The sequence below is a fragment of the Xenopus laevis genome, chromosome 1S (genome assembly GCF_017654675.1).
Source record: "Xenopus laevis strain J_2021 chromosome 1S, Xenopus_laevis_v10.1, whole genome shotgun sequence".
In the NCBI taxonomy this organism is placed as follows: Eukaryota; Metazoa; Chordata; class Amphibia; order Anura; family Pipidae; genus Xenopus; species Xenopus laevis.
Genome location: NC_054372.1, coordinates 154,184,787 through 154,211,350, shown reverse-complemented (window position 1 = coordinate 154,211,350; position 26,564 = coordinate 154,184,787). Strand labels below are relative to the sequence as shown.

Below are 26,564 nucleotides of genomic sequence, written 5' to 3'. Positions count from 1 at the left end.
TACGATTCTGTCTACACCTTGTACCGTGACCCTCTGCCCAAAAGACTCTGCTTTACAGGTGTGCCCCTTAGCTTGACTGTCTGACAATTCCTATCCACAGCAGTAAATGAAGGGAGAATTTCGCTGCATACAATCAGGTTTCTTATAAAAACGGTACACATTTTTTATTAAAGTATATTGGATATAGGTTTCTTTTTCATTACAGAAAGTAAAAATGGGATTTTATTTTTTTGACTTTACATGCCCTTTAAGACAAAAAGCACTAATGTTTTCAGTGGGATATTATTTGTGTATTGTTTCCACCCCTCCAACCTTCTGATTTAAGGGAAATGCCTATTACTTTTAAATTACTCAGGTCACTATTTGGTGGTGCAAAAAATTTTCTGATTTTTACACCTTTTTTGCTATTCCTTATATGTTCGCCAATACTCACTTACAGTTTCATTGTAGTCCTGCCTACATACTGTTTGCCACAATGGCATTCTAACAGATAAACTACATTCGTTGTGTCACAAGTGATCAATTGTTTGATTTTATATTCTCCGTTTGTTTGATTAGATTTAAACTGGCTTACTTGCCTTTGTTTGTGCTTCAATGTTTTGCATGCATTACATCCAGGCCCGGACTGGCAATCTGTGAGTTCTGGCAAACGCCAGAGGGGCTGCTGTAAGATCCCATAGACAGTCACTATTTAGTGGGCTGGTGGACTATTTGGGCCTATGTATACTTGGAATGCCAGGGCCTATTTTGACTCCTAGTCCAGACCTGATTACATTTCATGCATTTTGCAAAGCCTTTACTATTTCCCTACCAAGTTGGGCCAATAATCTCTTTTTTCAAATAGCATAGTGCTAAGCATTGTCGCAAGATGCTTGGGCGAGTAAAAATAATTGATGGTTTTTCTCCTATCACCTCTCGCAATTCTTCATCCATCTGTAGGGATGTCGCGGACTGTTCGTCGGCGAACTTGTTCGCGCGAACATCGGCTGTTCGCGTCTGCCGCAAGTTCGCGAACGTCGCGCGACGTTCGCCAATAGGCGTTCGCGTCAAAATCGTTCGACCATTCGATCGCTAAAATCGAACGATTTTCGTTCGATTCGAACGAAAATCGTTCGATCGAACGATTAAAATCCTTCGATCGTTCGAATCGAACGATTTTCGGATGTTCGAAGTTCGCGAACTGTTCGCAATTTTTGCCGGTGTTCGCGAACGGCGTTCGCGAACACATTATCGGCGGTTTGCTACATCCCTATCCATCTGTAAGACATGCCAGTGTTTTCTCAGAACATTAGAAAGTTTGTATCCACCTTTACTGAATTTCAGGCTAGATCTAATAACTTTGATGAAGCTTATCTTATATCTTTGCTCATTTAGGAAGCGCACACTGAATACATTACCTATACAGTTTTTTTGGGATTTGGAATCCCTTGTGTGTTGCACATCCCCTTAGAGTAAGGACACACGAGGAGATTCAGGGAGATTTTGTCGCCTGGCTACTAATTGCCTTGTCTTTTGAGCAACTATCTCCCTGAACTGCCTCAGCGTTTTTCCCCATAGGCTACAATGAAAAGTTGCCTGCGTTAATGCACACACGGCGATGCGTTTTCAATAGTTGCCCAAAGTTGCCTCAGTGAGGCAATTTCAGGCAACTATTGAAAACGCATCACCGTGTGTGCATTAACGCAGGCAACTTTTCATTGTAGCCTATGGGGAAAAACGCTGAGGCAGTTCAGGGAGATAGTTGCTCAAAAGACAAGGCAATTAGTAGCCCGGCGACAAAATCTCCCTGAATCTCCTCGTGTGTCCTTACCCTTATAGTTGCGCATGGTGTATGCTCTAATTCAGGGATCCCCAACCTTTTTAACCCGTGAGCAACATTCAGAAGTAAAAGGAGTTGGGGAGCAACACTAGCATGAAAAATGTTCTTGGGGTGCCAAATAAGGGCTGTGATTGGCCATTTGGTAGCCCCTATGTGGTTTGTCAACCTACATTGAGGCTCAGTTTGGCATTGCACCTGGTTTTTATACAACCAAAACTTCCTTCCAAGCCTGGAATTCAAAACTAAGCTCCTGCTTTGAGGCCACTGAGAGCAACATCCAAGGGGTTGAAGAGCAACATGTTGCTCACGAGCTACTTGTTGGGGATCACTGCTCTAATTTAAATGATCTTCTGCTTGCCTTTGGGTGGCCATACACGATAAGATTCACTCGTTTGGTAAGGTCACCAAATGAGTGGATCTTTCCCCAATATGCCCACCAACGGCCAAACGATCGCATTATACAAAGGAAATGGACCCATCAGGCTCCCCCACACATGAGCAGATAAGCTGCTCTAAAGAACCGATATCGGCTGATTTAATCTGCCCGTGTATGGCCACCTTTAATATTTGGAATCAAGTATAGTTACCAGCTTGCACACCCTGGCTCTCCAAGTCGTATATTGCCCGGTGCCCGGCTGAGAAGGCTTGGGAAACCTCCAGATTTTAGAGTAAATAAATTCCACCGGTACACAGGTCTTAGTTGCAAACAGGGACGACCCTTGCTATGTTTAATTTGCATGATGCAACGTTTTCGAGGTGATCCCCTTTGTTAAGCATGCATCATGCAAATAAAACACAAGCTGTTAAATAAATAACTAATTAAAAGTATAAAAAAAAATCCTACAGCTATGATAGGATTTACCCTCCTCTGGAAAAATCATTCAAATTCCATAATATAAGAATATGAATAACTAAATACATGTGTTATTTGTTTTATTGATAAAATCCACCCCTCATTGATCATCTTGTATTCATATAGTTTTGTATCCATTTTGTATTGGAAAAATATCTGTATTTTATCATATATCATATGCTTTGCAGTCTTAGATAAACGTAGGGGTTAGAGATTGTTATACATAATTAGTATTTACATTTTTTTATAACCTGCACCAGGAGTTACCAGCAATTACATTTCCCTCCGGAATGATGAATTTACTCCTGTTGAGAGCATAATTGTTGGAGATGAACCTTTCATTTAAATCCAGAAGATGAGCTCTTACTGTAAATGAAGCCACTTACAACAGCAAATGCAGTGTGCAAAGAGCAAATTTAGATGCTAATTGCCATGTTTTTTACCCACAATGTACAATCTTTTGCACAATTATAATTAATTGAGTGCAATTATAATTATAATAGTTGTGTCCACTGCCATCGTGCCAGATTTGTAGCTATACGGAAGTGCAAGAGGGTATTTGAACGCAAGTACCTTTAAAAAATACTGTAAATACACACAACAATCTATATCACTGCTACTGCACTTCAGCTGTGTTTATAAATGACCCCTCAAGTTTTTTGCCATTGAACTCTGGGGCAGGTTACTGTTTAACAACCATCTTTACTTGATGGAAAATATCAGACTGCAAACTAGCAGGCTGGATGCTGAATCTGAAAAATAGGCGTTATTATATACAGTATTCTGGCACATCCAATAGATACTAGATACTGATACTAGATACTGATACTAGATACTGATAGGTAAAGCAAATTTGACTCATACTGTATATTTGTATTTGTCAATAATTGTAGGATAAAGGAAAGTGCCTTGAAAAATTTAAAGAATCTTGTTCTCCATAACAGAAATTACTACGTGTGGAATCAATTGCCATGTCTTGTGTGTATATATATATATATATATATATATATATATATATATATATATATATATATATATATATATATATATATATATATATATATATACAGTATATATATATATATATATATATATATATATATATACATCTATATCACATAGATTTAAAAAAGACATATGCTCATCTAAAATATTGATTTTTGTAAACATGACAAATATAATTGTGTTCATCAAATGAAGGGAGGAGAAAAAGAAAACCAAAGAGAAAATTGGTTAGTAATCTTTTTTTGCCTCAAAATATTTGGTCTTGATACAAAGGCATACAAACTATTTATGTGGCCAGAATAGTTCAGAATCTTTTACACTATAATTAGAAATTCCTCAGGCTGTTATCAAAGAGTATTGGGTAACCACATCTTTATGGCTGCAGTCTCATCTCCTCTCACTCTACTCACACCAAATGAAGGCATGAAAATCTACTTAAAAAATAGCATTGTGCAACATTCCCTGATATACACATATCAGGAGTACGGAAAGGAAAGCATTTTAATTGTCAAAATCATATAAATACAATATGCACCCACACATATTCTTTAGATATATCCAGGCATAAGATCCATTATTCAGAAACATGTTATCCTGAAAGCTACGAATTACAGGTCAGCCATCTCCCATAGACTCCATTTCATCTATACATATACGTGTGTGTGTATATGTATCTATATATATATATATATATATATATATATATATATATATATATATATATATATATATATATATATATATATATATATATATATAGTGACATAGTACCGCACTCAACGGGAATACTTTGAATATCGAATTCGAAGGACGAAGAATTTACTGCAAATCCTACGATTGATCGAATCGGTCGATCGAACGATGCAATCCTTCGATTCGAATGCTTCGAAGGATTTCAATCGATCGATTGAACAATTTTTCTTCGATCAAAAAAACCTTAGAAAACTGATGGGGAAGGTCCCCATAGACTAACATTTTACCTCGGTAGGTTTAAAATGGTGAAGTACATAGTCAAAGTTTTTTTTAAAGAGACAGTACTTTGACTATCGAATGGTCAAATAGTCGAACGATTTTTAGTTTGAATCGAAGTCAAAGTCGTAGTCGAAGGTCATAGTAGCCTATTCGATGGTCGAAGTACCCAAAAAAATACTTCTAAATTTTAAGTTTAATAAAATACTTTATATTTTCGTAAGTCCTGTGAGTGCGTTCTCTACTTTGGAGGATTACAGACAACATTGGATACACGCACCCAGGCCAACAAGATACTTCTAAACGTGAGTGCTGTGAGACTGTGGGGAATGTATATATATATATATATATATATATATATATATATATATATATATATATATATATATATAGTGAATAAAGTACCCCCTCTTGTAAAATATAAGGATATTATAAGTTACCGAGGAGTTTCATGACCATATAAAAACACGAGGCCGAAGGCTGAGTCTTTTTATACAGGCCATGGAACTCCCAGGTAACTTCTAATATCCTCATATTTTGCAACTGGGGGTACTTTATTTATTATAATACACAAGTTTTAGGGAGTCATGTGACAGAAATGACATCAGAACTCACCGTTTATAACTGATGACATCAGAACTCACCGTTTATAAGGATATAATTTACAAGATATTCATGGCTTTTGTGTATTATATATATATATATATATACACACACACACATACACTTGTCCTTGGGTACTAAGCACAGCACAATGGACATTTAAAAAAAAAAAATGATAATTTATTATCAAAACTTTAAAAGCATGTTACCCCATAGTACTGAAGGGTACACACTAAAAAAATCCACCAAACACATCCACAGCAATGACTTAGCACTCACAGGACTTGCTTATAAATTAAAAAATCCTTGATCTTGATAAACGTCCAAAAAGGTGATTTTTGCACAATAAAAAGGATTTTTTTCATTTTTAAGCTATTCCTGTGAGTGAAAAAGATTCCCCAATCTTTATTACAACACCATGCTCACATCAGATCACACAGACATCACACAGATGAGTGCGTGGTATAATAAAGACTGGCGAATCTTTTCATATTTTTGCCGTGAGTGCTTTCCTACGGTGCTTGTATTTATTTTTTGGTTAGCACCAGGCTACTGTTTTGGTAAGTGCCGATATTTGGATCATGATATCTTCCAGTAACAGGGACATCTGCCACTGACCTCTACATGACCTTTGCAGGTTTGTATTTTTGGACTTGTACTTTTCGGATTTGTACAGCCTTGGGGTATAATAAATCTCCAAAAATATTCGTTTTTTTTTCCATGAACAATTTGAAAACCCCAAGCAAAAAAATTTGGATTTTTGGTGAATAACCACTTTAAAGTTCAGTAAAGAACTTCTAAAAAACAGTCCCTTTGGTGAAGGTTGACTGCCATCTCTTAGCAGAAAATGCACTCCTTTTTCATCATTATCATCAATATAAATCAGAACAGGAGAGTTTATAAAAAGGATAAGGATAAGCAGGCAAAAGGGTATTTAAATACCAATCAGTGTATTTGAGATTTCTTAAGAAGTGCTGTGAATTGCACCCTGTTGGCAGAAAAATGCTGAAAAATTTCATATTTGCAGTTTTTATATATATAAGGTAAAAGTTGGCAGCAAATCCTTTGCCCAAATAGATATGTTGCCATGTATGTCTGCAGCAGTGATGGGCGAATTTCTCCCATTTTCGAATTTGCCGAAAAATCTGCGAACTTCCTGCAAAATTCGCAAAACACCTTAAAATGGTGAAAATCAAGGTTAACGCCCACCTCCAGTTTTGGACATGCATCCGAAAAGTCGCTCACACAAATTTTGACACTGGCGTTAAAATCAATGGGCATCGGAATAGTGTTGACGCGTGCCGATTTTGGCGCGAATGACTTTCTGGACACACGTCCAAAAATTTTTGACGCAGGCCAATTTTACGAATGCAGAATTTTCGCAGTATATTTGTGAAACTATTTGCCGGCAGCGAAATGCGGAAATTTGCCACAAATACGTGACAGGCGAATATTTTCGCCCATCAGTAGTCTGCAGCCTTTTTCCCTTCAGGATAAGATAATTGATCTTACAGCCTTGTCTGAGACAGCCTTACGCGTTTCGTGTCACAAACACTTAATTATAGCCTATGATTAATTGTTTGTGACACGAAACGCGTAAGTTTGTGGACACAATAAACTTTCTTCACTTTGAACTATTTGCCTGGTGGAAGTTTGCCTTCATTGAGTGCCTTCTCCAAAAGGTTTTTTGATTTTTTTATTATTATATATACTATTTTATTAAAATATAACAGTGCACAGTAATCTGTTTGTATGAGTAGACATGCGTTTTAATACAAATACTTAACATGAAGGTATAGAAAAGAAGCCAAGGCCCTGCTATCCATTCAGACTGATTAATGGCAAAAGGTAGAAACTTGCCAGAATGCTGATGACAATGGCAAATGGAATGAATGAAGCATTTGGGATGATGATAATAATATATATCCATTACATGCTACATACAGTACAAGTTTGGCCTGTGTGGAGGGATTGGCAAGTAGGCAATACTTAAAAAAAATCCGTAATGGAGCTAGCCACAAAGTATTTAGCTATACTGCAAACATGTGGTAAAGGGTTTTGTGGTGAAAAAAGACAAAATGCCTCCAAATACAAATCAGAAGCCACACTATAACTGCTTGACGGGAAGAAAAGGAATGATCTCAAGTGGCCTACTGACTTAAATCCAAACAAAATCTGTGGCAGGGGTTGAAAATTACAGTCTATCAAAAATGTACCATACAAGCAACTTGATCAGGCTTGGGCAAGATTTTTAAAGAAGAACCAAAACTACTATGTTTCTTCATCCAGAGCTGGCAGAAGGTAATCCAAAAAGCCACAGAGCTGTAATTGCTACCATGTATTGACTTACAGAGGGAATACTCATACAGTCATTACAATATGATGTTAACATTATTCCTGCAGTTCCTTCTGACATTTCACTTCTTTTTCCTCATCTTGAGCACTTAAAGGGCATGTAAAGTCTAAAATAGAATAAGGCTAGAAATGCTGTATTTTGTATACTAAATATAAACATGAACTTACTGCACCACAAGCCTAATCAAACAAATAATTTATGCTTTCAAAGTTGGCTACAGGGGGTCACCATCTTATAACTTTGTTAAACATCTTTGTAAGACTAAGACTAAGTGCACATGCTCAGTGTGGTCTGGGCTGCTTAGGGATCATCATAAACAAAGCTGCTTGAGTTCTGCATGGCTGGTAAGTAAGGCGGGGGCTCCCCCTGCTGTTCATAAGTATGATTGTTTCCCTGCTCAGCAGTTAGGGACCGTCTGACAATTCCTATCCACAGCAGTAAATGAAGGGAGAATTTCACTGCATACAGTCAGGTTTCTTATAAAAATGGTACACATTTTTTAATTAAAGTATATTGGAGATAGGTTTCTTTTTCATTAAAAACGGGATTTTATTTTTTTGGCTTTACATGCCCTTTAAGCCCTAGCTAGCAAAATGTATGCATAGATCAATACACCATTTGTAACTCAATAATCCATATATGTGACAACCTGAAAAACACGTAACACTATTTTGGGCTATATTAACCAATAAAGGTTAATTTCCAGCTAAACAACAGAGCAAGGGTTACACTTGACATTAACACACGAGGCAGGGCCTTCTCTATGTGAAATGTATGGTGCAGTTGAACTACAACTCACATCGGCTATGTAATAGGAATGGAATTATAAGAAAATACCCAGAAATAACTGGGGGCCCTTGTGAACAGAAGAACTGGAGGGTACCCACTGTTGCAATTAGGAACAACTGTACTTGAGCAGATTTAGAATAGGGGTGGAGAAGATATTGAACCCCTTGGTTTTGAAGATGGGTGGCCTACAATGATTTTGTTGTAAGGCCAAGTACTTCCACTAACATGGCATTTGCCGGATTGCAGATACATATCAGTGTAGTCTAAAGCATATCTTTCTACTTACCTTGCAATCAGTACAGAGGCACAGTCTGTCTGGTTTTAAATTACAAAATAGAAGCACTAGGAAAACTGTCTATTTACAGAAGAGTAAAAATCTGGCTGTTCCCTTTTCAGCAAACATAATCCCCAACAGCGTTACAATTGGAGTCCACTCTTGCAACATATGTGAATATGTTTAACTACATATTATATGTACTTTTGCATTTTACCTCCATTTCAGAGGACCCCTATGATGCTGAAGCATGACAAATGTGTCTGCTCTGTCCAGCATGATTTAAATAAGGAAGCCATTCTATAGATACAAAATGAAGATTAACATCAGTACCCAAATCATAAACAGTATCTTACCCTATGCTGCACAAGGCACATTCTGGGCTGGAAATAAATATCTTGTAAACAGAAATAAATACTGGGCAAAAGGACTGAAAGCACTCTGTTTTGTTACTTTGCTGGGTCAAGGTTGGACCTCAAAGCTGCATTTAGAAACATTGGGTTGGTAACACATAAGTGGCATGTGAAAAGCCCCTAATTTCAGTATTATTCAGTAGCACAGGGTTACCATGTAGAGATGGCAGGTATAAATTACAGTGCTCACCTGCATCTGACAATATGTTTTTTACACCTTGTACCCCTAAGTGCCCCTTCATCTGTACCTGGGGCAGTTGGCAATGTTTCCTCTAACACCTTCTCAGTTATGTGCTCATAAAAACGATATTGTACCCCTCTCAACATTTTACAATAGGTTATTGCTAGGAGGTAGCACTCTACTACCCAAACTGTATAGCAAGTGGCAGCGAGACATCCACATCTTTCCCCTAAACAATGGGAAGATGTCTTAGAAGCCACCTTTGATGGGATTATTTGCAGCAGGGATAGATTAACTCAGTTAAAATATTTCCATCGCATATATTTTACACCCCATAGGCTGCACATAATGAATCCAGAGATTAAGCAAGAATGTCCAAGATGTCAATACTTTCCAGCAGATTTCTTTCACCTGGTGTGGAACTGCTCTAGGGTAAAAAGTGGCGATGAGTATATAAGATAGGACAGGCTTAGTCCTCCCACTGGACCCCCTAGTAATCTTGCTTAATCAGGTTGAGGATCTTTCACCTAGAAGAGCTCAAAGAATGCTGATTATATTACTGTGTATGCATTCAAAAAAAAACTATAGCAATCCATTGGAAATCTTCTATTGGCCCAAAGCTGGCGACTTGGGAAGCACTGATTGACAAAGCTATCCCTCTTTATAGGCTTACGTATATGAGACGAGGCTGCCCGCAAGAAATTGATAGAATATGGGCATCCTGGGTGGATTTTGAACCCTCTTAAGACTTATTTGCCAACATTTCTCTGATTCTCATCTCACGTAGAATGACATAGACAGTTCATAGAAATCTGTTGTTTTATTAACGGTAGGAAAAAAACTACTCATTATGGAAAATGTGACCGGATACACTGCAAAGTTATTGTTTGTCTTTCTTTCTTTTATTATTTGTATTATTATTATTTTGACTGGGGTTGAAATGTTAATTACAATCAATATGTTGTACAACAGGCAATTGCACATTTATTATGCAATGTAATAATATGTACACATTTACATTTAATAAAAACGGATTGTTAAAAAAAAAAAAAAAGATTTTGTGCACACATTTTAAACTTGTGTGTACATTTTAAAAACTGTGTGCTCAGGTCAGACGAAATGCCAAATTCTGCGTGCGCTGGTGTTAACGTTTCTGTGGGTGACAAAAGCACACAGCTTAGAGTGAACATTGGCAATTGATTAATGAGCCCTATAGACAGGGTCAGACTGAGTGGCACCCCTGCCAGCCCAGACAAGCTCCCCTAAATAAAAGACGATGTGTGCGCATGCTCACTGTGAGGCCAGATTCTGGAAGTCAGTAGGGAGGCCCCGGCGACTGCTAGGTGGGTCCCCAATGTCAGGAGGGTCCCCAATGTCCCAGTTAGTTCATACCTGCCAATAGAAATCTATATGGGGTTAGTTCTGGTAAACTTCCCAGCAGGTAAGTGAATACACTCAAATGGCATATCTTTTCATGAAGTACGTTCTAACAGTATATAACATGTACAACAAACAGGTTTATTCCTCTTTAACCAGCACAGACTGGATCACTATCAGTCTGCCTATATAGGACCTGCTCATAAGGCTTCACCCACTTACAGGGCAATTTACTCTTTCACGGTCACTCCTCTTTTTTTGCCTTCTCTCATAAAACATTCTGGGAGATACTGTACAGTATATAACTTCCCTCCAGGGTCTTTTGTGTCAAAGTGTCACACAGGTTATTTTAAATTGCATTTGACGTGTGACAATTTTATTTATGTGTTTAATTCTAATATACACCAATACCATATTCATCAGAAGGGATGTCGTCATGTATATTGATTTGTGTTTTATCAGAATTAAATTAAATTTTCTTACATTCCAAACTTTCAGATTAATGGTGACTGAAACATGGCTAAGAGCATTTTCACAACTAATGTTGGCATATAAACTGTATTATTTTATTACAGCACCACCCTTGGGAAATGTGTTCTGCAGCCGAGAGGCAGAAATAGAAGTAAGTACCTTACTGTAATCAGTACTTAGTTACACACGATGCCTACTTTTAATCCTGACCCTTAAAATTTTCTTTTATTTGTTGTTTATTATTGTTTATTATTTTCCTATGTTTATTGGCGGGACATGACCAGTAACAATAACACATGTTTATCAGTTGCTTCTCTTATGCAAACTCAGGTGTTCTCCAACCCTGGGGCATTAAAGCAATTCTTATGTGTTCCTTTGTTTGTATCCTTCCTACAGTATGATTAGGGGGTTTATGACTTTTGCAGATTTGGGGTATCTTCTCCAATTCCAAGGCATTGCTAAAAGCTGTAGTGGTGCCTCCATGCAAACCATGACAGTGTATAAATCAAATAAATTTGTGCAAATTTGTGGGTGTGGTGGTTTTTTTGTGGTATCTCTATTTCTTTGCTTTGATGGCTATGGCAAGAGAAATTTACTCACACATAATACATTTTCCCATTGAACTGGTTGTTTGTACTCTATAAGGAGACACAATCAATGGGAAAATAAAGGTAGAACAGTACAGTATATGTGATTGATATCATTGTATTTTGAAAGAGCAGATTTTTAAGCTGAATATAGTGCTTGCCTATCATAAAATTATTAAGACATTCTCTCAAAGAGACTGCAGTGGTCAGAGACCCTATCATTGTTTACATTGTGCGGGATTGTGAGTCTTCTGCTTAGTAGCCAAGTATTGAAACAGAAAAAATTCGGAAGGGTAGATTCTGGAATCACAGTACCCCTTTAACATGACTTGGGATCTTATCTGTATTTATTTTTACAAGAAATAATGACTAGCACAGAACATAAAGCTAACAATTGCTGTACTATGCAGCAGCTATTTTTAATCAATAACAAACTGCAAATAGCTATGTAAAGCCTGCAAAATATGCTAACCAAAACAATTTTTCCTTGTTCCATGCTATTCTCACTCCCCAAAGGGATTACAATTATTTGAATTTTTTTTTACAGTTAGAAAAATGCAGAAGAAAGTTACTGAGAACTCGAGATCTGGTCAAATGATTAGTTATGGCAAACTAGTTGCAGGTAAGGGCATGCAACTAGTTTTGCAGCAATGATGTGATATTCTTGCGCTTGAAGCGGAAATACTCTAATACTTTGTCCTTCACGAGGTTCAGAAAATGAAAATCTCTTAAAAGGTTAAAAAAAAATCCTACATGGCAATTAAGCGTGTGCAATCCATCACCAACTCACTGTACTGTAAAATACTGATTCTGACATCTCCTTTTATGTTTTAATAGTATCATTGGCCGCACATCCAGCTGCTTTAGCCTGTTGATCTGTGCAAGCAAGATGTGTTTAATTTTGGATTTGTGGTTGTTTGTCAGGCTTGATGTGGCTGTATTGCAATGACTTGACTCCAACATGATGATTGACACACACTGCATGGAATTACAATGCTCTCCTTGACAGATAGCCAAACCCACCTTTTCTGCAGAACTGGGAGCAGGCTGTGGGTGGATAAAGAAAATTACTTACACATTTTCCAATCAATGTAGTCATGTTACAGAAAATGGAGTTTGGGCATCAACCCCTGTTTAAGAAATGACTTCTGAACTGAGAAACAACCACCACGAGGATTCTGTAGGAAGAAAAATTGGCTTCACACATATTTTAAAGGCATAATACCAAATTGCGTGCTCAACACTTCAGTTGTCTGGTACAGCTTACAGATGTGGCAAAAATAATTGCAAACAGTTAAGCTAGATCCTCTGCAAATGCAGAAAAATAAGGTTAAAAGGAGAAAGCCAGCTCAGGTCCTGCAAACAGACTGCTCTGATTGGGGTTGCCACCTTTTCTGGAAAGAAATATTGGCCTTCCTATATATTTAACTTTTTTCCCTATTAATACAATTGGGATCAGCCATCATTTTTACCGGCCAGGCCAGTAAAATACAAGCCAGGTGGCAACCCTAGCTCTGATTATTATGACATGCAGGAAAAGTTTTATGTTTTAAGTTTGGAAGCAATGGTGTTACTGTATGAAAGGTAGAGGCTGAAGAATGTCACAGTGTAATGTTCCAAAAGGGATAGCACAGTCCAGAATTGGCAAGAGAATCTGTCACATGTCTTCCCTGGGCAGATGCTGTGGAGTACCAGGAAGTTGGTAGCCTAAGACTGGGTAACCCCGAGTATAACCATATACAGCAGTACTGAGGTCAGAAGCCATGATAAACCATTAAAGTAAACTTTATTAAACTCAGAGAAGTGATTACACAAATAACCGTGCTCTCAATTGATATACAGACTTGAATAGTAGAAATCGACAGGCAGAGACACAATCCTAGAATCTGGCCAAAAAGTCAAGGCTGAGGGCAGACAAACAAAGTCAAGGGACAGGTCAGGCATCAGAACTGGGGAATCCAAGAGCAGGGTGAGGAGGGACACAGGAGTATTGGAACATGACAGGTATTACGTTAGGTTTCCCAAAAACAGAACAAACCCCAAGGTTCCAGACTCAGTTATGTCTATAACAACCACCTTTTGCTTCAGGAAGAGCACTCCTCTACTTGGATGCCGCCAGGTCTTATAGTGAGAGGACCAAGGAGAGGTTTCTGGGCAGGCAAGGGAACCAAACATGAACCAGAGGAACCGGAAATAAGAAGTGTGGTCGAGGGACAGGCAGAGCAATACAAATCAGGAGTCTAGAATATAGTCGAGGCAAAAGGCTGGGGCAAAACCAACAGAATCACAGTACAGAAACAGGATTTGAGAGAATGGTCAATAAATGGGCAAAGGTCAGGACAAGCAGCAAACTAGGATTGGTTAGGAACAGGCTAGGTCAAAAACAGAGAAGAAAGACTATAAATCACACCCAGGAACTATTGAAAACAGACCTATGTTAGGCAAGGAACAATTGACAGGGGCCCCTTTAAATTTAAAAATTTTGATATTATTTTGAAATTAATATCTATCTATTTATTGTGATGGCCAAAATACACACATGCTGAAATATTCACACATGTACCTGATAAGTTTCATTTAAAAATAGCAGCTGGAATTTCATTTTGTTCTAGTTTCAGGGGATATTAGAATAAAATGTTTTGTTCTATCAATAAACTGACCACTTAACTGCAGCAAATATAATAAACATTGTGCCGCCTTCAGTGACCACTGCAATGAAATCCTCTAACCAACATGTCTTGCAGCTAAAATAAGTATACAATGTTCCCTGTTAAAATTCTCTTTCTCTACACCCTTGTTTTCCACATGCGGGATAGTAATTACGATATTTCTGTTAAGTGCAAAATCGTTGATGGGCATATAAAGTTCTGTTGATGCTGTTTTTTACAGCATAACAATATTGCCCTGTGTTGCAACTTGGGGAGTTCAATAATTAGAAAAGGTTTGGTGCCTTTGTGAATAAGGTAGGTTTTCATGTTTTGGGGCAGTGCCCTTACTCTATTTAGTAAGCACACACTTGGGGGTATTTATCAAAATGATTTTTTTACTAATTTTTATTAAAAAAAACAAATTTGACCAAACGCCCAACAACGAATACCCTTAATTTACTAAAAAAATCGATAAAAGAAAAAGTGCGACAATTCGAATCATGCAACTTTTTCTAATTTGTCGCACAAAAACCAGAGTCAAAATGCCTGAAACCCTCGAAGATCATGAAGGCAAGAAACATCTTGCAGTTGTAAAAGGGAGATCAGCCAATGACTTGAACAGATTTTGGCTGGAGTATTTTTGGATTTGTTGCAGTTTTGTTGCATAATAAATCCCGAAACAATTTAGCTTTTTGTTGAGACAAAAAGCCCTACCAGAAAAATGTGACCTTTAATAAATGTGCCCTTGACGTTTGATGACTCAAAGCCAGGAGATGGAGTTATTTCTGCAGAAGAACCTGTCCATTAATAAAAAAAAAATAAATGTGTTTAGTAGCCAGCTAGATTATCAAATGAAGAATGAGGAAGTCTAAGAACTCTTGAGCCGGACTGGAACCACAAAACTCATGTGACTGACCACACCCTGGCCCCCAGTTGCAGAGTTGAACAAAACACATGCATCCCCTAATTTAAAATACTATAGTATCCAGTAGATACTAAAACCTCTTCTCCTGGCAGGATAATGAATGATCAGTATGTGTAATTGTTCCACCCTCATTATGGACTGAGATTTCACATTCAACAAATAAAGTGGTCTTAAAAAAAGAAGATCAAAATTCTATGTGGTAAAATATAATTTTTGAAACAACATTCCTGAATAGCCTGGTGTTTTTTGTCTTCATATGTTTATTGTATCAAAGATCATTAACTGTAAGGCATGACAAGAATTTGGAAAGGAAAATTTGAATGGCTGCTCCTAAGAGGAACAGGGAGTGCAGCACTTGAAATTTCTTCCATCCAAAAGCTGGCTCATTTTTAATCAGTGCATGGTATTATGGTTTCAAATAGCAAAGAAGTCAAATATCCAACAATGAGCCCAAAAATATCATATAAAATAAGTCAAGACCCAGGTTGAATAAACTTGCCATTCATTCTCAGCATCCTTCTGAGTTTATTTTATTTCAAGTTGGTTCTAGTTCATTGAGCCTATGACTTGGTGTTTGTAACACAAAACACGTAAGGTTGAGGACACAATAAATCTTTTTACCTTGTTTCAACTACCTGGTGGAAGATTGCCTTCATTTGAGTGCCTGCTCCACATTTATTTTTGGTTGTCCGCTCCCCATGCTGAGGGTTCAGGGCGGAGACCCTCTTCAAGTCTTATTATAGTTCATTTATTTAAAACAAAAAATAAGAACGTGAGCTAAATATAGATCCAGTATTTTGCTTGAAACGGATCTCTGATATATATTTAATGTTTGTTGACTAAATTACTAAATTGTCAAAAATAATGTAAATATTTTATTTGACATTTTGTATATACCGTATAATTGCTGATCATTTGTGTTATTGAAAGTTGGATTTGGCATAGGCATTTTCTTTAAATCCATCAATAGATAGAACTTTTGATACAATATTAGTGATGGGCAAATTTTTTCGCTTGCCATGGATTTGCGATGAAATTCCGCATTTTGCCATCTGCAATTTTTTTTAACTGAGGCAAAAATAAATTTGCCACAACAAAAGAGTTGCAGAGAAATACACCCATAAGAAAAACCACCCATGGACTTTAATAAATTTGGACAAAAAAGAAGCCCTAAGAAAAAATGGCTATTGACTTGAATGCATTTGGACAAAAAAGTAGCCATAAGAAAAAATGCCCATTGACTTTAATAAATTTGTACCTCGGTAGGTTTTAGGTGGCGAAGTAGGGGGTCGAAGTTTTTTTTAAAGAGACAGTACTTCGACTATGGAATGGTTGAATAGTCGAACGATTTTTACTTCGAATCGTTCGATTCGAAGTAGAAGTCGTAGTCGAAGGTCGGAGTAGCCATAAAAATCATTAGAAATTCAAAGTTTTTTTTTATTCTATTCCTTCACTCGAGCGAAGTAAATGTGCCCCTACATGTTTAAGAATTATGGGCTAAGAAACATTGAACATATTAAGAGGTCCATAGTTGTATTTAGCCCGAACGCTAATAAGGGTTTTTTTTTTCTTGATATGGATTTGTATTGTTTGGGGATTGTATTTTTTTTCTTTTGTATTTTTTATGTTGGTTTCTCCTTGTATGCTTAAAAAATGAATAAAACGTTTTAGTAAAAAATAAATATATATTTTGACACCCATTGAATTAAATGTGTTTCGCGAATGTTTTGCTGTTTCGATCACTACTATATGATATATTAATTTTTACAAAAAAAGACTTTTGGTGTGAGTTCTGGTGTTTTATTATTGTGAAACATAATGCAGTTATATACCCCTTTTTAAGTTTATTTGGGGTATTTATGAAAGATGCAAACTGGCAAAAACAATACAAATTATATAATTTTAATATTTGCCACATTTGAGCACAATCTGCTCTGGCGGCAGTCCAGCCATGTCACCAATGCACTGGCATACACTAAACTTGTGCAGAACATACATTCAATGGGTGGCATCAGATATGGACAGGACAACTGCAAAGAAGAGAGGTTGGTTTAGAGTTGAGTGTGCCTCAATGCAGACATTCTTTGTAGTTCTTTGTGGTCAAATAGTTCCAGTCAATGTCAGAGGTGCTCCTTATGAAGTCACTGGACTCTTCTTTTCACTCTTGGCTATGTTTTTCCATAACAGATCCAGGGGCAGAATTATGGAAACTGAGGCCCCACAATGAAGGAAGTTTCAGTCCCATCCAATGTGGAGCAAAATGACACAAATCTAGGATGTCCAAATTGCAAACTTTCAGTTATTGCTGATCTATAACTCCCTGCATCCTGTCTGTGGGATACTGTATGTATTGCAGTTGACCAGAAGCTGGAGGCCTGCAAGTTGGACATAACTGATGTATATAACGTTATGTCCCCCAAATGCTGGTATCCCATGGCTAATACCATCTATTCATTAACCTTTCATCCTATTAAATACAGCAGTTGGAGCTGAATTCTGAAAGGTTTAGTGCATTTTAGCCATCATTTATTCTTCAACATAATCTGCATAATATTAAAGAATGCACTTTTATGATTTACATATAATATGTGTTCATATTTTGGTCTGAGTATGAAAATATCATCAAGAGAGATTTTAAATAATACAGAAAATAAATTACACAGTTTTTGCTAATAGAGATCATGACCCAACATGTTTAAATAATTTGCTGAAAAATATTCCAGTTTACACAGTGAAGTGAGTGCAAATATGCTGTGCAATTTGTCTTTGCTCACAGAAAGCATTCTACGAATACTGAAAACTCAACATGTCAGTGTTGATATGCTGTGAAACAAACAATGTACCTTTACTGTGGACATTACTATGGTCTAAGTGATAATACTATTACCATGTTGTTACAGGAAGAATTATATTGTTAAATGTGGAGCCATGTTGTTTAGAACATGGTAAACAGTCAGTAATATGTAAAATAAATTGAAACGTTACTCTGTTACACAGACATATTGATATTAGTTGTAATAGAGCTAAAAGGAATGTAAACCCCCAAAAAATTGATTATTATAAACTTATTCAGAGTGGTCCTCTGAGCACGTTCGTAGTTTACATTTATTTTGATATTAGCATAGTTTTACACAGTGTTATATTAGGCTTTTAAAGGACTAGAATGTCTACATAGGTATTGTCTATGGCTAAATGTACTTCCTGGATTCATTTAGCTCCTGGTTTATAGACATTCAGGTAAGCTAAAAGCCTGACACTAAGGGGCCCATTCACTAAGTTTGAGTGAAGGAATAGAGGAAAAATAGTTTGATTTTCGAATGTTTTTTTTGGCTACTTCGACCATCGAATTGGCTACTTCGACCTTCGACTACGACCTTCGAATCGAACGATTCGAACTAAAAATCGTTCGACTATTCGACCATTCGATAGTCGAAGTACTGTCTCTTTAAGAAAAAACTTCGACCCTCTAGTTCGCCACGTAAAAGCTACCGAAGTCAATGTTAGCCTATGGGGAAGGTCCCCATGGGCTTTCCAAGTTTTTTCTGATCGAAGGATAAACGAATTGCGCAAAATCCTTCGACTTCGATATTCAAAGTATTTTAATTCGCCAGTCGAATATCGAGGGTTAATTAACCCTCGATATTCGACCCTTAATACATCTGCCCCTTAATACATCTGCCCCTAGCAGTCTAAAAATGCTAATATCACAGAAATTAATGTAAATTGCGAAAGCTCTCAGAAGCACCCTGAGCAATTATACATCAATTGATTGTTTGGGTTTAGAATCTCTTTAATAGTTAAATACTGTTAGAGTTCGATAGTATTTCTGTAACAAACTCAGCCCGGAAATTAAAAGCCTCCTTTGCCGGGTTAGGAATCTGTACCAGAACATAGTGGAGCTTGATGGGATGGAATTACTGTAGAATAATGAAGTTAATGTGGTGTTTGAGGATGATGGGAATTGTGTTATTGCATTGAGTATGGGCCAAAACTTGTCCTAGGTTGTGATCTGGAAATTATGACAGTTGTTCAGGAAAAAATATTAATATTACATTTTAAAATGTATAAAACATTTTTACTTACAAAGCTATACGTTAGTGGTTCCACTTAGGATATATATTTAACCTGCCATGCGAAAAACAAATGGAACCAAAGTAATTCCTCACATAACTGATTATTTAGCATAACTTGTGTACAATGCTTTAGGCCAGTACTCTTTGGGCTATATTGATTCCAGTAATACCTCTCACCCAGCCTTTATGGTCTAATAATTGGTCAGGGCCCCTTATCTATTAACAAAGTTACAGTTATAAGAAAAATATTGCTGGATCTGTTCCAAGAATATACAGGACACTAAACAAGTGTTCAAACCTAACTGGCCTTCAAGATGGGCTTCAATCTTTTTCCTCAAATCCTACCCAAACTGGGCTATAGGCTGGTCCCCTTATCCTTTGCTTTTGGCCCCAGAAGCAAAGGATAAGGTTCCTATGTAGGAACCGTGAGTATTCCTCAGTAGCTGTTACAACTGAATCATAATAAATCATGAATTTGCATCAAATTATTCTCCTACTGCCACTGTAAATCTGTCATAATACCCACTGTAAATACCAAGATAGGCTTTTAGATATTATTTATAGCTTTAGAAGCACATTTTAAAAAAAATTGCAAATAAACTAGCAAAATTATGAAACAAATAAAAACCACTGGTGAAAGCTAACATTACATTACTTTTTGCCCACTGTTATTTTGATTGATAGCCTTTTCTTCTATATCTTTTCAAGTCATGTGCATAATTTTTGGAGAAATGCTCTTTAAAATAGGTATTTATGATTTCTTTATATCTAAGTTCAAATTTGTCTTCATGTGTCTTCATGCTGAAGTCATTGCTTGGTACTGGAGTGTGGCTTTTATTATAACAGAATATTAAAGACAACATTGCTGTTAGCACATTGAAAAATCCCTGAAATGTTGCACATTTAAATAAGAAAAAAAAAAGATGAAGCTGAGTCTGCTATAAAGTTCCAAAAGCATTTTCATTGGATGGCTTTCCCTATGGTTCATTGGATGGCTGGAATGCCACAGGAGGCATAATTATTTTCTTCCTGTAGAAATAAAAAGTATCTGGTTATTAATATTCAAAATTAGTTGGCTGTGTTGGGTTGCCAGTGGATAATGAGTGATATCTAAATATAAAATAAAAGAAGCACCAGTGATTTAATCTGTGCCTGCTGACAGCTACTACTTACTACACACTTTTTTTTTTTTTATAAATTATTCAATTTATAGCCATTTGGAAGCTAGAAGTCTTGTTCTGTAAACCACAGGAGACAGGCAATCAAGGTTCCAACACAAACATAATATCAATTATGTCTTTTTAGGATTCACTGTATGTGACACTTTTATCTATGCAGGTGCATAAATATGACAGCACACAACTGGGAACTATCCCAAACAGGTCAAGTATTTCAAAGAAAGGACGCATCTACTTCTAAGGCTCTTCTTGTTTGACTTGATCAATAACTCATTGCCTTTACTGAGAATGTTTGGTTTTAATATTTTCAAACTGTAGTCTTGGGAATTGAAAATAATATCCCACAGTTCAATACAAGGTTAAACAAAACTCACCTTTTATAGTTATGTATTCAGCTCTTGCCGACTGACTGCAGCAGGCAAACAAACAAAAAAATGGTGTCTATCATGCAAAGCATTCAAGGACGGTAAATAAAGATGGTATCCTTAATTTAAAGGGTCATGGTACCATAGTTTTTCCTTTGATCCCTTTGAATTTGTCAAATGAAAATGTTGAGTGGTTAATGTCTCTAAGGCTGGATGACCACAACATTTACCTTTTACCATAGTCCTCCTATTGTTGAAAAACCATTAACAAGAAGCCAGAATGACTGGTCTAGAAGACCAGCAGGAAATAGTCTGACATCATTGAGACATGACCAGGCAAATGTAAGCTGGCCATAGAAAGAATACTTGTTAGGTGAGTTTATCGAAGTGGGTCTTTGCTTATACTGCTCACCCAGTTAAGGATCCAGCTTGGGCTGAACCAATGATTTTACCATTGGCATAACAATTAGATTATATTATTGGCTTAGGCAGACCCATTGACAAAGGACAGATGCAGTACTGGCCAGATATATGTATGGCAGGTCATTGTTTGGCCCCACTAATTGGCCAACAACCTTCTGACTGTTTTTATTCTCCATTGTAAGGATATTGCTTGTACCTGCCTTGAAAATGAGGATATCATGGCTGCCAAACTGCAGATTATAAAGAAAAGAACACTTATCTTCAGTATGTACAAATTATTATGGGTCAAATATACATTGCAGCATGACTTTTTTTAAAAAAATAAAAGCTTACCAACTAAACCCGATCAGTTAATTTTTTAAAAAAAATCCTATTCTGAAAAAATTGCAACCGAAATGTAAAAAAAGCAACTGATGCCAGAAAACGTGAGTTAAAGGAGATTGTTCTGCAACTGACATTTGGGGGCAGATTTATCAAAGGTCGAGGCGAATTTCTAGCTATTTTTTGTGTACTTTGACAAGGGAATAGTCCAAATTCGATTAGAATTTGAAAAATTGGACTTTGAAAAATCTAAGGTTTTTTTTGGAAAAACTTTGAATCTAATTCGATCAAATGCGCTATTCCTTCGTTTGGAAGGATTCTAATTCGGCCGAATACGGACCTATTTGATCGAAAACTGACCTATTCGCCCAAAAAAAAACTTCGACTTAATTTCGGTTGGTATCTTTTAATTCAAATTTGGAAGTTTTTTAATTCGAAATTCGACCCTTGATAAATATGCCCCTTGATGTATAATAAAGATGCTTCTCATTTTTAACTGCTGGAAATTCTTCTATTTATGCACAATACGGTAAAAATAAATCACAAATATAGAAGGGAAGAAAATAGAAAATGAATATTATTGCCATGAAATTTATAAAAATCACTTGCTGATTAGTGATATTAAAAAGTATGTTTTAAAAATGTTTATGTTCACCTGCAATAAATGTTAGTGCTCGGCTGTATCCAACATCTCTATCCACTTACCTACTGCGGTTTCTCTCATGTAGGGCGATCAATACAATTAGGATCAAGAGAGTCAGGAATCCAAACACACTGCCAAGCACAATACCAAGGGTATTATCTAGAATGAAACAAAGAGCATAGTTTTCTTAAAGAAAATAGCAACAATCACTTGAACACATGTTCCAAAGAGACTTATGGTACTCAGCCCAGCTTGGTTTATGTTTCAGGCTTTTTTAACAATACGTTTTTTTTTACATTTAGTTATGTTCCAGTCTTGGGTTAATGGTTGCTGATGTCCATGGGTTATTGAAAAACGAAGCTACAGTAGAATTCCACTATAAACCAGGTAGGGAAGGTAATTAAGAAAAGATTGGGTGGAGAGAGAGAGAGAGAGAGAGAGAGAGAGAGAGAGATGATATATATATATATATATATATATATATATATATATATATATATATATATATATATATATATATATATACATATACAGGTATGGAACCTGTTATCCAGAATGTTCAGGACCTGCAGTTTTCTGGATAGCAGATCTTTACGTAATTTGGATCTTCATATCTTAAGACTGGTTTTCAGTCCAATAAGGTTTAATTGTATCTTAGTCTGGATAAAGTACAAGGTACTGTTTTATTATTACAGAGAAAAAGGAAATAATTTAAAAAAAAATTGGTTTATATGGCTTAAATGGGAGACAGTCTTTCCTTAATTTGGAGTTTTCTGGATAACAGGTTTCCGGATAATGGATCCCATGCCAATATAATCTATCAATCTATCTATCTATCTATGTAACTATGTAACTATATGGTATCATTGTTGCAAATAAATCATTCCATTGGCCCACATGGGAAGAAAAGAAACAATATGTAGTTAGCAGAAACACTGTTTGCTCAATGTCCAAAAGAACCAATCAGATGCAAAGCATGTAGCTGTAGAATGGCTGCCTTGGGTTAAACAGTATATCAGTGTATATTTTTTTAAAGAGATTGCTTCCTACTTCTTGTGTCAATGAAGGAGAAGAAGTTTACATTTTAATCTCGCTCTATGAACCGAAATCTTCAAAATTGTCTCATTTGATAGGACAAGAACCAGATCCTTGAAAATGAGAATATGCTTGGCTAGAAAACTGCAAGTGAACTGGGTCACTCAGCATGCCCATATCTCACGTATCTTGCCCCAGGTGGAAGCAACGCTACATAAACATGTGAGGGTGCAAAGTTCACGAGTCTGGCGGTGGGTAAGAGGTAGAGGAGCTCCCATTATGTCAGTCCTGAGTGACAAATTGCACAAACAAGTACAGAAATACTTCTGTCACCTTGTGTGCAAAGTTGGCCATAATCAGAGATGCATACAAGAAGTTTAACCTTTCCACATTGACAATCTTTATATACTCCATAAGTTTCACTAGTGACACTGGTGTGTTTACAGGCTGAGGGACCCATGTTCAATTGCTCAATCCTTTTAATTATTTACCTGTAAAAGTAATCCAAGTGCCTTTGGACACATGTACATATCATATTCTTTTGCTACATGAGGAAATTTATATTACTAGAATGTGTGTTTTGCGAGAAAGGATCCTAGACAGAATGTCAGTGTGTCCATTCATAACTTAATAAAAGTCAAAGAAGGTGATCAGCAGTTGGACTCACCCCTTCTGGATACATAGAATTCTTAAAGACACTGCTGAATGGAAATCTGAACCTTCACACTCAACAAAGAAAGAAAAGGGATGGTAAGCCACTCAAGAGGGATCATTTACTTCACAGAACATAATGTACAAAGGCTGCAAAAAAGTAGGGAAAGGTGATGCCTATAGTAACAGTGGGATAAAAGTCTCTGGGAAGGGACTGTGACTGTGGGATAGCAGGTATAGTAGGGAGAGATGTTGCCTATAGTAACAGTGGGATAAAAGTCTCTGGGAAGGGAGTGTGACTGTGGGATAGCAGGTATAGTAGGGAGAGATGGTGCCTATAGTAACAGTGGGGATAATAGTCTCTGGGATGGGACTGTGACTGTGGGATAACAGGTATAGTAGGGAGAGAATTTTATTTAAAATATTCAAATTACAATGAACATAAACAATCAGTCAGACTGTTACAATCAAATACAGAAAAAAAATCAAAACATCACAAAAATTAAAGACCTTCCCACATTATTTTAACTGTTTCTGAAGATCTACATTCTCTTGTCTTAATAAACATAATGTCTCTGTATATCGCCTCGGTTACAGTCTCAACTGACAGATGAATTTGACTAGCCTGCACCTCATGTGCCATAGATGGTATCGTATAATCGCTATAATAATATACAGGGTCATCCTATCTTGATTCCCAGTTCTGTGACTTCCAATGATTCCATAGGAAAACTCAGAGAAACTTAAACTTTTAATCAGGTTCAGACTGAGCCGGTTAGCCACACTTTCTCTCAGGGAGCGTGAAACTTGACAATCCAGTTAGAAGTGTTCTTGCGACTCCTCTGTTCTGCATCCCCAAGGACATTCCCTGTCTACAATATTCAAATAACTCAGATTTCTCCTCACAAATAATTTGCCTTGTAATGACAGCCATGTGATGTCCCACAATTTTCTAGGCATTCTCCTATCATTCAGAAATCTGATACTCTCTTGTAACATCTCCTCCGGGAGAGATGGTGCCTATAGTAACAGTGGGCATAATAGTCTCTGGGAAGGGACTGTGACTGTGGGATAGCAGGTATAGTAGGGAGAGATGGTGCCTATAGTAGCAGTGGGGATAATACTCTCTGGGAAGGGACTTTGGGATAGCAGGTATTTCGTACAGCGCTTTGAAATATGTTGGCGCTATATAAATACATGTTAATAATAATAATAATAATAATAATAGTAGGGAAAGATGCTGCCAATAGTCACAGAAGACAACCTCATTTAACAGTGACTGCTAAATTATAGACATGCATAGGGAATATATTACTCTTTCTTAGGCTGCAATTCATATCAACTTGCTGAGAACAATCGAGGAGCCTTAAAGGTTTCTTGCCAGGTTGCCGTTCTGCAGGGTGACGACACAAGAATGCTAATGGTTCTAAAACCCAGGTTGATAAACAATTCCAATGGGTAGAAACCAATGGCCTACTATGAATATTTGCTGTGCAGCCTAGGAAGGATTATTTGATACCATAAACAGTTTAAGTAATATATCTTTCAAAATATTACAATTGAAAGCAACATAAGGTAGCAAATCACAAAAAAAGTATTTTTCAGATACAATAAATCTTATCGTAATAGCAGTTTTTTATATAAAATATACTGCACATATCCACCTGAATCTAAAAATCTAAGCCCAACAGATGTGGAAAAACAAACATTTAGATCAGCACATACTTTTAAATACATAGGATAATAGGAGTAATTTGCATGCATGCAGTAGGCTGTGTAAAATGATAATTACTGTTATTGTTTGGCATCCCTTTAGTTGAATGAGCTTGGCTTTATGTGTCGGTTTCATTATACATTAAAACTGTGACGCTTGGAATGTAAACTATTGTACACTTGATTCAGCAAGAGAAAAAGCGTAAGAAGTTGTAACAGGCGAGCCAATCCACTTTTCTTATAATTAGAAGCATATTAGAAGTAATCATCAACAGAGAAGCTCCATGGAAACTTTCCTTAAACTAAATAAAACTTCACAAAAAGCAAAAAAAACCCGACAAATAGCCTTCCAGCAGTCTATGGTAGGCATTTTTGTAAAAGAAAAATGTTTTTTAATTCTTGAAGTTGAAGTCCTTATTCTTTAATGTGATGAGATGACAGAATTATATTCCCATAAATGACACAGAAGCATGAATATTTCATGGCAAATAAACCTGTCAGGAGCTTTCCAGCTGGGAAAAGCACACCCTTACCTCTGATCTGCTCTCAAGGAAATCTGGTTTGGGGAGTTGGAGTCACTTAGTTCCTTATGGCTCAACACAGTAGTGTAGACCTTTCAATCTGTCATTAAATTATACCCAATAAGGCAATATGTGCACAAATATGCTGGTGATCTGATGAAATTTTGCTCAAAATTGCCCAAGTTCAGTTGGTGTCATTATGATGCTTGCACATGATTCTTTAGGTGGGAAGGACACACTGCTGCTAAGCTCAACTTTAAAGAAGTGCAAGGATATACTTTGGTGCACGTACCTTTAACATCAGCTGTATCTATTTTTGTGAGGCCACAACTGCTGTTTTGGTTGTAGATGAATTGATATAATCTGGACTC

General features: G+C 36.7%; 1 protein-coding gene and 1 long non-coding RNA gene across 2 annotated transcripts in view; one reads left to right on the top strand and one right to left on the bottom strand.

Annotated features, from left to right (window-relative positions):
• Positions 1 to 26,564, top strand: part of LOC121399500 — a 75,330-nt gene that overhangs the window by 7,998 nt on the left and 40,768 nt on the right. Inside the window, exon 2 of the long non-coding RNA XR_005965085.1 lies at positions 11,215 to 11,261. This is a non-coding gene — a long non-coding RNA (uncharacterized LOC121399500). The remainder of the gene's footprint in view (positions 1 to 11,214; positions 11,262 to 26,564) is intronic.
• Positions 20,158 to 26,564, bottom strand: part of susd2.S (sushi domain containing 2 S homeolog) — a 76,166-nt gene continuing 69,759 nt past the window's right edge. Inside the window, exons 26-27 of the mRNA XM_041580402.1 lie at positions 22,336 to 22,432; positions 20,158 to 20,372 (exon numbers count right to left, since the gene is read on the bottom strand). Coding sequence (XP_041436336.1) covers positions 20,321 to 20,372; positions 22,336 to 22,432 — 149 coding nt within the window. The 3' untranslated portion in view covers positions 20,158 to 20,320. The remainder of the gene's footprint in view (positions 20,373 to 22,335; positions 22,433 to 26,564) is intronic.